The following is a 13,415-nucleotide window of genomic DNA, read 5'->3' as shown; positions in this document are numbered from 1 at the left end:
GGATAATCAACAGAGCACTCTATTATTATAGAGCTATTTAATGACATACCCTACAAGAGACTAATAGCAAATTAGTCTGCAAGTATTTTCTCATGCAGCTCTGAATTTAAAGGTTGCACGCTAGCATGATATGGAGGTTAGTCCCATGGGCAACTGCTTGTATACGCTTGTCAGTTTTATCTAACCCTGTCTTCAACACACACACACACACACACACACACACACACACACACACACCCCTCCCACCCCTGCCCCTTGTAACCACCTGTACATATTTGAGAACATCTTCGTGGAGCAGAGAGCATCCTTAAGGCCATGCTGAATGCTCACAGGAGCACACACCACCCGCCAAACCAGCACGCCCCCTGAAATGCAGAGCTTGCTTTCACATAACACGCTAGCTCAATACTGAAAACTTATTTCTCCTCTGGCCCATAAGTACAGACATAGAATTGACTTTGTTTTTCCTCTTCCATTTCAAGGCCAATAAAGAAAGACCAGTCTGAGAATGAGAAGATTCTAAGTAATTTATAAACATACACTGCATAGAAAGGCACCACCAAATGGGAAAAGAATTGAATTAACAAGGTCAAGGCAGGTTATAGGAAGGCAACCCTATTATTCATAAGCAACACTAAACAACAAATTCTCCAGGAACAGCGAAGGCTCTGTTATGCTGGGAGATTAAAATAGAAAGAGAAAAGAAAAACCTAACTGCGTACTAGTTCAACACCAAAAGTAGAAAGTAATCCTTATCCAATCAAACTTCAAGGCCAAGGATGCTTCTCTTCAATCTTAGCGTCTTAGTTGCCTGCACCTTTACTGCAACCAGCTCAGGGCTATTATCTCACCGAGTAATGCATGTTTTCTCAAAATAAGAAGTGCATTGATGCTTTGTTTCATTCTCAGGACTGTAGGCAGGGGCAGCATCTTATCTAGAGCTGTGGGAAAGCACGGGGGTGGGGCACAGTCTGCAGCTTACAGTGGGGAGATGCTGTGGGGGCACAGTCTACAGCATCAAGTACTGATGTTCTCTCCCCCATCCCCCACAGCAGAGAAGCTGGAAGAGGCAACTCTCAAGCTTTCACTCTGATGAAGGGCTTGGAACTACAGGTAGCACCAAGGGTCAAATAATCGGCTTTTGAGAGCAGACCCTTCCCTTGTAGTCCAAAAAAAAGAAACATCCGGAACTGGCTACTCTACTCTGAGTGGTCTTAAAGCCCAGTGAAAGGAACTGAGCCCAAGAAGGACTAGGAAGAGTCTGTTTCTTTCTGTCCTTCCCCTTCTCTTCCTCCCTTCCCTTTCTTTCCCCCTTATCTCTTCCTTCCCCCTCCCCTTCCACTTTTCCTAGAGTGACAGTCTAGGAAGGAAAAAGGGCCCTGCCTCCTTCCTTAGTCTTGCTAAAGGCAGGAGATGTTCAGGTGCTGAGAGCAAACAGGTAGGTGGCTGGAAATAGATTCCTCATGTTGATCAAGTAGGACAATCATGAGGAGATGGTCAGAGCCCTCAGGGGACAGCTGCTGCTCTGCTCTCTTATTTCTTTGCCAGGTAACCAGTGCTCACCTGCACATTGACTTCCGGTTTTTCTTGTCATTCATCACAGTTAAAAGTTACTACTCTGGGTATATAATTAATTAATGTCTGTGTCCTTTCCTTCTTCTCCAGCACACTCCCTGGGCTCCTATCTAAGTGCTGGTAGATGGAAACATACAACAGAACGATGGTCTATGTGCACGGAGATCACCTACCCATCTACAGATCTGACAGAATAAGCAGAACCTGGAGAGAAATCGCAACGGATCCCTGCTCTGCACAGAACAATGCGAAAATACAGGCATAACTGTCAACACTCAATCATTTCTTCCTTTGCCTGTAGTGATGTGACTATCTAATTCCACAGCAGGAATCTATTAATTATAAACTAGAAGCTCAAATGTGGGCCATTAGCTTTTAATCACAAGGAAATAGAGAGAACTTTAATGCTGAAAACACTAGCAATGACAACCTCTACAGAACACATCCGCAGACCAGGAAAAACCAGGGTCTGCTAGCCAAATATCCCAGCATCGTGTCTGCTTGGCTTTGTGCTCTATTACTGGCTCTGAAAGTTACCTTTCAAAAAAAAAAAAAAAAAAACACAAGTTGGGAGCTAGAGTTCTGCAAAGTCTGCAATGATACACTGACAAGAAAATGAGGTCCTCCTCAACAATAAAAATGTCTAAATCCAAGCGCCAGCTCATCCTTCCCCCATCTGCACAATACGGTGTGCTTTCATATATGAAGAAAATCAGGTACGAGATGGCGCCTTCTCAATCATTCAGTCCTCCTCCTTTAATTATAGAACAGGTATGAGAATTCAGGAGCCATGAAATTATTTATTTTTATTTTTTTGAAAAACATTCTGTTCAATTATTCAGTGTAGAGAGTAAATGATTAAATGCCACCACTGCTCCATTTTCACAGTCCTAATGAACATTTTCTGTTGATGTTCATACCTGGCCTAATCAGAAGTTATTATGAAAACAAAATGCAGCTGTCTGCACCTCAGTCCTCACCGGGCAATGGCTCCAGGAGACCAGAGTCTGTGGAGACCAAAATCTGAAGATGCACAGGTTTCCTGGGCAAAGGTCACAGTGTTCCCATGTCACCTCCCCGCATCCTCCTGCATACTTTAATCATCTCTGATTACTTATGACATCCCTGCCACCTAACTGCCATGTTGTTGGACTGTTTGGAACACAGTGCCAGGAAAGCATCTGCATATTCTCAATAAAGAGAATATGTTTTTCTGTTAGGGATGCTGAGCCCTGTATCTGTGGGATGCTGACTGGACACTCCAATATCCAAGAAGATCCACATTGTCTGCTCCACACTCAGCGATTTACTGAACTGAGACACAATATCTGCAGAGCAGAGATACTAAGGGGTGTCCTTCACTCCTTATGATAATTAGGCTACATCTGACACAAGATTGCTTTTTCTCTGTGGCTATAAAACTTGTATCAGTATACTTACCTTACTGCCACACAAGAACTGGAGAACTGAATAAAAATTTCCATCTTTTCATCTGTCCAAACAGACTGAAATGTATGTCCAGAGCATCCCAGAGATTTCCCACCTGTCTCCCCTCTGGCTCGAGCCTGCATTTTCTTCTTTTTACTCTATTTTCTTAACTCAGTAGTCCCAGCCACACTGGCATTAAACCTATACAAATGCTCATTTGTACTTATATTCTTTTCTCTCCTAGTGACTGTGCGCACTTGATTTGAAATATTACACTGTATTAAACAACAGGAGGACGGACTACACGCTCCCCCATTACAATGATATTTATATAGCCTTGTCTCTAATACTTTTACACCGTACTGACATATGCGACGACTACATGTCAGTAATCTAAAGCTCACATTAGTTAGATGAGCTTATCAGAGAGCGACATTCATCTAAACCCAGTCCTTGGAGAGACATCACAGACAAAACCTGCCAGCCAGCCTAAGGAGCTCACCTTCTTCCTCCTCCTCCTCTTCTTCTTCTCTTTGGCTGCTTGGGCCTGCTTGTGCTCCCAAACCAGGTTCGTCAGATTGGCCACATACTCATCAGTCTGCTGCAAAAGGTAGGCGAGGCGCCTGTCTTTCTTCTGGTCGATGAGTTTCCTGTAGCCCTCTTCATCTTCAGCCTGTTCAGGAAGAAGGAAGGATGACGGCGTGAGGATGACGCATGGATGCTCACATTCCTTTCTGCTGGCCACAGCCCGAATCTGATGGTGCCTGGGGCCGGCAGGATGAGTGAGGCTGCACAAGCTGCCAGTGGGGTCTGCAATTTGGCAAATACAGAGCCACATGCAGTATGCCTTGGAAGCATGACGCTAAAGTTTGCAGCAAAATTACTGCACGGAGTCTCGCTGTGTGTGTGATATGACCAAGCACCTGAGTCGGCTCTTCTACCTTCTGTGCTTCTTGAACTATTCAAAATTCATGCAAAACCCAACGCACGAAGTCACAAGCCTACGTGACTAGAGATAAGTCATTGAGTCCCTGAAACATGGTGCCACTCGGTAATAACGCAAGCCTCATAATTTCCACCCTTACCTCCCATTAAGCAGAATCATGAGATCCAATGGGAGAAAACTCTTAATGTCTTCTGAGCCATTTAGAGAGAAGTTCCCATTCAAGGAACATCCTGAAATATTTTCCTATGATGCCTGAATAAAAGGAGGGAACTATACACTTTCCAAGAGCCAGTTCTATCCCAGAAGAGAGCAGGTACTGAGCTGTCGGGCGTCACTCCAGCACGTGCCAGAGCGACAACAGCTTCGTCACTCAGCGTGGCTGCTGTCTGCCCCGAGAATGAGCATGGACTCAAATGCTATTATAACTCTAATTGCTTTTGGCTATGGTTGATCTCACTTGAAGAAAGAGTGATGGAAAACTTCAGTTCCTCTATTATCTGTATTTCCATCATTTAATTGCAAAAATTAATGATTTGCAAATGCCTAATCATTAGTGTCAAACCAATCTGTTGCCGGAGCTCTAATACAGTTTTTCCTTCAGTTGAATCAGACAAATTTGCCTGTTGACTGCTCCGTTTACTAACACAATAGTATCCCTCACTAGGCAAAGACTCTTGACAGTACTCTCCACCCCAGAAACGGGGGAAAGGATGGAAAATGGTGAGATTCTGGAATACCTCCAATGGTCCTTACTGTCTGCAACCCCCAAATTAATGAAATAAAACTGGCATCCCAGTGAGGACAATGTCATTAGGATTTCTAGAACTGTACTTATGGGTGAGGTTTATTCTCACCCACTCAGGAATTCCGTCCCACACAGAGCTTTGGGTCACTTATCACCTTTACAGATTAGTTGCTTTCCTAAATTTCATGGTGTGCTTTGTCCAGTTCCAGAAGCAAATGGTCAATAAAACCCAACACTCAGGCCAGTGATAGAAACCTGCTTGCTCTGTGTGTGTAGAGCCAGTAAAAACTAACTGTGCAAAAGCAATGATGCAAAACAGCCTCTGGGACAACAGGGCTGCCATGATTAAACTTTCAGATCAACTCAAAAGTCGGACTTTAAGCTCGAGAATACCTTAGTAAAATTACGTGATTAGTAAAATTATGAGTGCCAAGTGGGAGAAGGAGCGAGAATGAATATAAATCTTGGAATTCAAAGATACAACCTTGTGATCTATTCCTTCAAAAAAAAAAAAAAGACTTAGTCAGTCATCTCAAAACATCTTATGTTTGAAGGACGGTATTTGCCAGTCTTTCAGATGGAGTCATCACACTTCTGCAAAACCCAGCACTTGCCGTCCTCTGAGAGGCCATGCAAGTGGAGGGTGATGCTAGGCCAGGGCACACAACGACTCTGTTTAAGTGTAGCCCTGAATCCTTAGATACACCATGTAGAAAAGACAGGACGTTCTCATTCCTCCCTCTTCACACACACCTGTGAATGTATATGTACGCGTGTACACACATATATATGCATGTGTGTATGTATGTGACGGCAGCTTTCTTCTGGATGCCTCGTGTCACATTCAGAAAGACACTAGCAGAGTGTCTTCCCAGTCCCACAGCGGCGACCCCTTACCATCAGCCTCCGCATCCTCTCCTTCTCAATCCGCTCCGTCTCCTTCTTCTGCTCCCTTTCGGTGTTGGCATGCCACGTCGCCACTGCTTTGGACAGCTTCTGGATCTTCCCAGCCACAGACCGGTGATATTCCTTAAAATCTTTTGCATGTTGCAAAATACTGTTCAGGTATTCCTAAAGGAGTTGCAAGAAGGAGAAAGGGATGCTTTCGTCCACTTCCCAGGGAAGATGAAGCAGCATACAGGCATCATTCAAAGACCACAATCTGTTGATGGTGGGCCCCTCCCCCAGGAGCCTCAGCAGTACTGGTTACGGGCTATGGGCTACTGTGACTGTAAGCTTACGAAAGAGTGGCTGCCTTCAACTCCAGGGTGTGGAAACCCAAAAATGGGACAAGCAAAGACAGATTGGGCTACAGGCTAGTGGGAAGAACAACTTCCTTCAACCTCAAGTTGTACGCTTAGGAAAGAGATACTGCCTTCATCGAGAGGGTGTGGAGATCTGAGCCGGAAAGAGCAAGGACAAAGGCTGACCTATAAAAATGTCAATGACAAAATTTACAACACATTGTTCTATCACCCTGAAATAAACATGAGGGTTCTGGGCATTTCCAGTGAAAACCATATTTCTTCTGCTCCAGCTTAAATTTAGAAAGTGTGATGCAAAATAAGTTTATACAAAGCTGAAATTGCCATATGTAATCCAAATTCACTTTTCACAAGAAGGGGAAATGCAAACCCTACTTACACTAAAATCCGTAATTTCTTTTCAAAAGGAAACTAAGTTAGGCACCAAATTAAGCACAATAAAACAATCATGAGTCAAAAATCACATCCTACACCAAATGTTTCCAGTGCCCGAGAAAGGAATGCTTTTGAATATCGGGCCCTGTAAATCCTCCGACTGGCCCCTTCAAAGAGTACAGAATAGCACAGAAAAACAGCTACCTGCTGGGGGCTGGAGAGGCAGCTCAGCAGTTAAGTGCACTTCATCTTACAGAAGGTCCAGGTTAGAGTCCTAGTGCCCACATGGCTGCTCAACCCACCTGGAACTCCAGCTCCAGGGGAATTTGCAGCCTTCTCTGGCCTCGGAGGGCATCAGGCAAGTGCCTGGAGCACAGATACACACACACACACACACACACACACACACACACACACACACACACACAGGCAGACCGCCAAAATCACTTTCTACCCTTCTCTCCTTTTCCGAATTATCTTTCCCCAGATTTTGCTCTAGGAAACTCACTCATAGCCACTTTAGTCATCAGACTTCCATAGGTCTGAGTATGACATCTGTTATGGGCTAAAAATGACCCCAATTCAGTGGTCCCCAACCTTTCTAATGCTGTGACCCTTTAAGACAGTTTCCTCATGTTGTGGTGCCCCACAACCTTAAAGTTACTTTTGTTGCTACTTTATTTCTGTAATCTCGCTGTTGTTATGAAGCATAATGTAAATATCTAGGTTTTCTGATGGTCTTTAGGTGACCCCTGCGAAAGGATCATTAGACTCCTCCATGGGTCTCAACCCACAGCTTGAGAACTGCTGCCCCGGTTCATAAGCTGATGCCCCCAACACAATGCGATCAAGAAGCACGGCCCTCTCCGATAGGATGGCAGTCTCTAGAAAGAGAACCCAGAAAGCCTTCTTCTTTCTGTTCCTGCCCTGTAATAACACGAGACGTTGGCCATCTGAAGCCTGGAAGAAGGCGTCACCCCAAGGTGGCCATGCCAGCATGCAGACTTGGCCTTCCAGCTTCCAGATGTCTGAAAAAACAAACTCCTATTGTTGATAAACTCCCCAATCTGGTATTCTGTTAGAGCAACCTCAACTGACCACAACTGACTGGATTTCAAGAAAGCTGGATCTTTAGCTTTATCTTGCTACAGGCCTTGGGCAGGTCACCGAGTGTCTGTCTTGACCTAATGAGTCTTGACACTAACTTGAGTCACCTGGTAAGAAGGTATGTCAGTTAAGGACCTGCCTCCCTCAGATTGGCCTGTGAGCATGTTTGTGGGGCATTTTCTTGATTGCTGGGTGGGCCCAGCCCACTGTGGGTGGTTCCTCGCTGGGCCCAGCCCACAGTGGGTGGTTCCACGCTGGGCCCAGCCCACAGTGGGTGGTTCCACGCTGGGCCCAGCCCACTGTGGGTGGCTCCATGCTGGGCAGGCTGGCCTGGTGTAAGAAAGTAAATGAGCAAGTTCTGCAGAGAGACAGCAAGCGGGTAAGGTTCCTCTGTGGCCTCGGCTTCTGGTCCTGCCTTGAGTTCCTTCCTACCTTGGCTTCCGCTAACGATGCGATGGACTGCAACCTGCAAGTCAAATAAGCCCTTTCCTCCTCAGGTTGTTTCATCAGTGTTTTATCGCAGCAACTAAAAGCAAAGCAGGGCACTCTCAAATGATGCCACCTGTAGTATATAAACTCCAAGGTTGCTTTTCTGTTCTATGACCCACCCCCGACACCAACGTTGCAAACACCCTGACTCTGAGCACTGACTGACCCCATGTGCCACCTCTGACCGAAAGGGTTATGCAAAGGTCTAATTAGGGACCTGGTGCTTCTGCCGGCGTTTCCTCTCCTGTTCTATCTTCTGCTGTTTCTCCAGTTTCTCTGTCATGCGGGCCTCTCGCAGGGTCTGACGCTTGCTCCTCTTGTAGGCTTTGGAGTTGAGGGCTGTCTCCAGGGTGGTATCCCTTCGCATGCAGGCCACCACCTCCTGTCTCAGCTATCAGGGGGAGAGCAATGGTTAGAGAAGTCCCCCTGTCCCCCCCAGCGCCCTCCCCCTTGTCTCCCCTCCTGCCAAGCAGACGCCAGGTCCTGAGCCCTGACCTCCTCGAGTTTCAATTCAATGGAACAACAGAAAAGGGACTTGATGCAAGTTTCTCAATCCAATTTCACTTGGTCCATTACTAAAAGCAAGAACTGGGGCTGGAGAGATGGCTCAGAGGTTTAAGAGCACTGGCTGCTCTTGCAAAGGTCCTGAGTTCAATTCTCAGCAACCACATGATGACTCATAACCATCTATAATGAGAGCTGGTGCCCTCTTCTCGCCTGCATGTGTTATGTGCAGGAAGAACACTGTGTACATAATAAATAAGTAAATCTTAGAAAAAAACGAAAAAGAAAATTTACACGGTCATTTTAAGGACAGAATAAATCTTCTTCCACATAATTTATATCAAAAACAATTATAGAAAAGAAAGAATTATAGTACTGTAACAGTAAAAAAAAAAAAAAAAGATGCTATGCTAGATTTGAAATAAAGTTATTCGCTCCACTTAATTAGAGTAATGATGTTACTTAGTCAAGAAGCCTCTTAATTTTTTTAACTGTCATATGATCACTTTTGCTGCCTACAAAAAGAACTAGAGATTTACTGTCCATCCGTGTTCCAAGCAACAACAGTGACTCCATCAATGCAAATTTACAACTTCAAATAAACAATAAAAATACCAGACTGAGTTCCCTTCCTATCCGACGATGACATTCTTTAGCATTTAAGTTTTACACTGTGCCATGGACTTGTTTTAGATTTTCATCATACACATCGGTGCAACCATGTCACACGTTATAGGGTAGTCGGCCATGGGAACTGGAGGGTCCACATTACAATAGTCATTCAGTTGAGCCTGAAACTGGCAACCATCACATTTGTAGATGACAGATTTTTCAGTAATGTCAAACAAAAACCAGGGGCACACGTCACTAGTATTCATTTCACCAACCTGCGCTAAACACTTTATTCATTCCTACGATAAAGTTTCCTCTCATTAAGATGCAATGGAACCTGGAGAATTTTCCTTCTTTGTTTTAAACTTAACCTGAAATCTGCTCTCTCAAAGCCCTAGGCAAGCCGCACCCTGATGCCAGGTGCCCTTCCCTCATATGACACCCAAGAAGTCAAATGTGAACTCCAGTTCAGAGCCGGAGGCCAGGGTGGGAGGTGACCTTGTGATTTTGGTCAGATCCTCCAACAGACAGAACCCAACGCTTCCAGACGGCGCTTACTCATTAACAAGGCATTCCGCGTGTCCCACACTTAAGCACAACCCGTCTGACAAAAGAGGGGCTCCTTGTGTCCTTCAGCTTAGACAGGTGATCTGTGGGTGGAGACTGACAAAACTCAGCCCAGGGAAAATAGGCTCTGCTACATTCTGCTACACACATATTGATTTAGAAATCAGAAAACAGATCATTATGCCAGATCTCAACAGCGAGTTCTAGGAGGCAGTAACTCCTCATTAGTCAATGTGTGAGTCTGATGCCCCCAAAGTTAAGTCTGGATGAAAAATTAAGGTTCAAGATGTGTGTGTGTGTGTGTGTGTGTGTGTGTGTGTGTGTGTGTGTGTATGATTGTGTCTGTGTTTCTACAAGCTTGGGCTAGTGGTTAGGAGAGAGACTACCACGATTTCTGTTTCTGGAGTGACGGCTAGCTTTGTACCTTTGGATTTACCAAGAACACAGTCTACTGCCTCTGTGGTTTTCCTTCGAGCCAAGAGGGCAAGACACAGCTCTCCACGATCTAGTGTCCTGGTTTTCATCCACAGTACAAAAAAATGAAATAACTGATTTTGTACAGTACGGTACAGGAGGAAAAAAACATTTCTGATGTACAGAAGGGGGAAAGAATAATAAGTAGTTCATATTCATTACTTTCAGCTACAAGCTGTCAGTCTAAAGACACGCTATTCCCCCAAGTTCCTAGCTTTATAGCAATATCGAATAGACACAAGGAAGCTCACAGATCACACTTTAAGAACAATTACATTGATTTCCTACACCATGGACTCACTGGGGAAAAGGTATTACCTGACGCTGAAAATTGAGTAACCGAAGTGCTTTCAGTTCCACGGTGGCTTTGGTTCGTAAATCTGGTGGCAAGGAGCCAGGGAGACTTTCCAGTTCTTGTATCCTATGAGCTATGCGAGCCTGGAGCCTAGAAGGAAATGGGAAAGGGGGGGGGGGCGGGGTTGGGGGACGGGATGGACAGGCAGAAATCCACATTGCGATTTAGTCTTCTGTGATCAACAAAGCTGGAGGTTTAGGTTCATGGCACAACACGCTCCACATGCTCACAGTCAATCGCTGACATCCAACTAGGTTTTCCTTTTTTAAAAAATGGAAAAAGTTTACATGTATTTATTTACCAGGGGAGGGAGGTGCACATACCACACGGCACGTATGGACGTAAGAAGATTAATCTGTGAATGTCAGTTCTCATGTGCATTTCAAGACAACAGATGCCTCTAACTGCCCAGCTAACTCATGGAGCCCCAACAGGATCTTGTAATGTTAACTGAGAAAAAGCGACCTTTGAACTCCTGAAGCGAGATGCTTCATACTGCCCAACCCCCTTGAACCTCTGTGTAGCTTCTCTCTAAAACCTGGAAAGGAACTTGATGCTACACCGAGGGGGTGGGGTGGGGGGCTGCTGGGTGGGTGGGAGGATAAGAAGTCCCTGGTGGCTCTCCACACAGAGAGAACACAGAGGCAGTCTGGCTAGCTGCCCAACTCCCAGCCTGCCTGCTGGAGTGCAAAGCCCAGGCCACAATCCTGCCTTCCGAGCTGAGACAACAGTGACTTCAGTAGCTACAGCGGAGTGGCAAGTGCAGTTTTAGGAGCTCGGGCCACAGAAGTCAGCCAGCTCGAGACATTCCGAGAGCCCTGCCAACCACAACCACTTCCTCTGTGCCATGCTTGTTTGAGAACAGAAGACAAACTGGGCATCTGCAAAAATCAGGGGCAGCAGTGAATAGCATTTCCTGAAAAGGATGCTGGGGGTTCTCATTTTAGAGGCCATCAAAAATATAATTGCAAGCACTTCCTCCCAATGAGGGCAGACTACAGAATAAAAGACATCTCTCTTCAGTCTCTGGCTGCCATGGCTCTGACACATATAAACTGGTTTCAAGCCTTACTTTTATAAATACACACCAGTGAAATCTAGTTTTAGAATAAGCCCCTCCCCCAGGCCTGGGACAAAACTGTTTGAGAAAGAACTGAAAAGAAAGAAATGTTAATAAGAGTAGTAATGAGTTAACCCAGTAAACACTCACTACATTGAGTACATTTAAGGAGCAATTCACACACACACACACACACACACACACACACACACACACGTAAAGAAGTGCTGCAGTGGCCCCATCTTACTAATGAGAGACCTGAAGAAACATGTTGACATCACAGAGCTAGCAATGGAAAAATCCAAAATCAAAACCTAAATTATATGATTACCGATTGTCTTTTTTTTTCCATATCTACGTAGCCCCAAGCATCCAAATAAGCAAAAGGAGCTACATCTAAGCATTGAAAATATGAAAGGAGGAGGAGGGAAGTAAAACAAAAACAAGTTTTTACTTTTAAAACCATGTGTTTAACTGTCTCATTATCAAGACCACACTAAAGGGAGTCAGGTATTGGAGCAACAAAAGAAGGTGTCAGCCGGGCGTGGTGGCGCACGCCTTTAATCCCAGCACTCGGGAGGCAGAGGCAGGCGGATCGCTGTGAGTTCAAGGCCAGCCTGGTCTACAAAGTGAGTCCAGGATGGCCAAGGCTACACAGAGAAACCCTGTCTCGAAAAACCAAAAAAAAAAAAAAAAGGTGTCACCCACAATTCCATTTTGTTACCTCCTTGGTTCTAGACTCCACACATTCTTTTCTTGTTTAAATATCCTAGAACGTAAACTCCCCGTGTGTATTTTGGTCCAGTGTGACACAAGGAGTCAGGCACTAAACTCAAAGAATGGTGGCTTCTTCTGCAACCATCTTCCAAAGGCTAGGCTAACCCACCCGGAAGTGGGTGGGAAGCTGAAGGGCAGAAAGGGGAGTGAGTAGGCCAGGAGTGGGGTTTGCAGCAATGGAGTGTGCATGTCTGGGGCACTGCAGCTCGGGGGGTGGGGGGGGGCGGGGGGGCGGGGAGCGAGGGTGCTCTTCTCTGTGTCATGAACACTTCACCAAAGGGAAGTGGCTCGGTGCACCTCAAGAGTGCCAACAAAAAAGAATCTCTCTCTCTCTCTCTCTCTCTCTCTCTCTCTCTCTCTCTCTCTCTCTCTCTCTCTCTCTCTCTCTCTCTCTCTGGAAGAGAGACATGAGGTACAAAGTGCGAGCTCAAGAAAGGAAGAGGGGGAGAGTTTTACAGCAAATGATATGCACTCAATGTGGCACACTGAGTAGGTGGCCAAGTTGCAGGAGGGGCGGCGGGGAAGGGCAACAGGAAACTCTATCTCTGTTGTTGTTGTTGTTGTTGTGCTTAATAGAAATCTTCGTTTTAAATAATGCTCCTCTCCAGACAATTTCATCTTCCCATCAATGGGATTCAGCAGGAAGTCCGATAAAGAGAGTCGGGATTCTAAACTTCCCAAAACAACAGCAAGATGTAATCCTGCCTGACGGCAGGAGATTCATTTAGTGTCCTCACGAGCACAGAAAATTGAAGCAGAATTAGGTCACTCGGGTTTTTCATACAGACTGAAGAGTAAATCAAGAGAGGTTACTGTTCTGCCAAGGAAAAAGAGTTCCATTAAAGGCAACAGATATTTGTTCAGGTCCAGGGGAGAACTTTATGATTCCTGTAGGAGAGTTATTTGAACAGAAAATGACACTGGTACATTTTGTCCCTTCAAGGAGCTGAGTGACACTTTAAAGAGCAAGGGTGAGAGAAAGGGAACATGTATGACTTTGGTGACTCTTCTGGCAGAGAAGCTAATGGTAATTTTTGAGAAGGAGTATCCAGGGTTGTGATGGTGACAAGGGCAAGACAATGAAACACACACACACACACACACACACACACACACACACACACACGTAAGCTATT

At 45.3% G+C, this 13,415-nt stretch overlaps 1 protein-coding gene across 3 annotated transcripts in view; it reads right to left on the bottom strand.

The window, feature by feature from the left end:
* Smarca2 (SWI/SNF related, matrix associated, actin dependent regulator of chromatin, subfamily a, member 2) overlaps positions 1–13,415 on the bottom strand; it is a 167,495-nt gene that overhangs the window by 114,085 nt on the left and 39,995 nt on the right. For all 3 annotated transcript variants that reach the window (XM_051146287.1, XM_051146285.1, XM_051146286.1), the window contains exons 6-9: positions 10,406–10,532; positions 8,148–8,321; positions 5,592–5,765; positions 3,506–3,676 (exon numbers count right to left, since the gene is read on the bottom strand). In XM_051146287.1, the coding sequence (XP_051002244.1) occupies positions 3,506–3,676; positions 5,592–5,765; positions 8,148–8,321; positions 10,406–10,532 (646 nt within the window). The remainder of the gene's footprint in view (positions 1–3,505; positions 3,677–5,591; positions 5,766–8,147; positions 8,322–10,405; positions 10,533–13,415) is intronic.

The sequence above is a fragment of the Acomys russatus genome, chromosome 5, assembly GCF_903995435.1.
Source record: "Acomys russatus chromosome 5, mAcoRus1.1, whole genome shotgun sequence".
Classification (NCBI taxonomy): domain Eukaryota; kingdom Metazoa; phylum Chordata; class Mammalia; order Rodentia; family Muridae; genus Acomys; species Acomys russatus.
The sequence above is the reverse complement of the archived record's forward strand: the minus strand, read 5'-3'. Positions and strand labels throughout refer to the sequence as shown.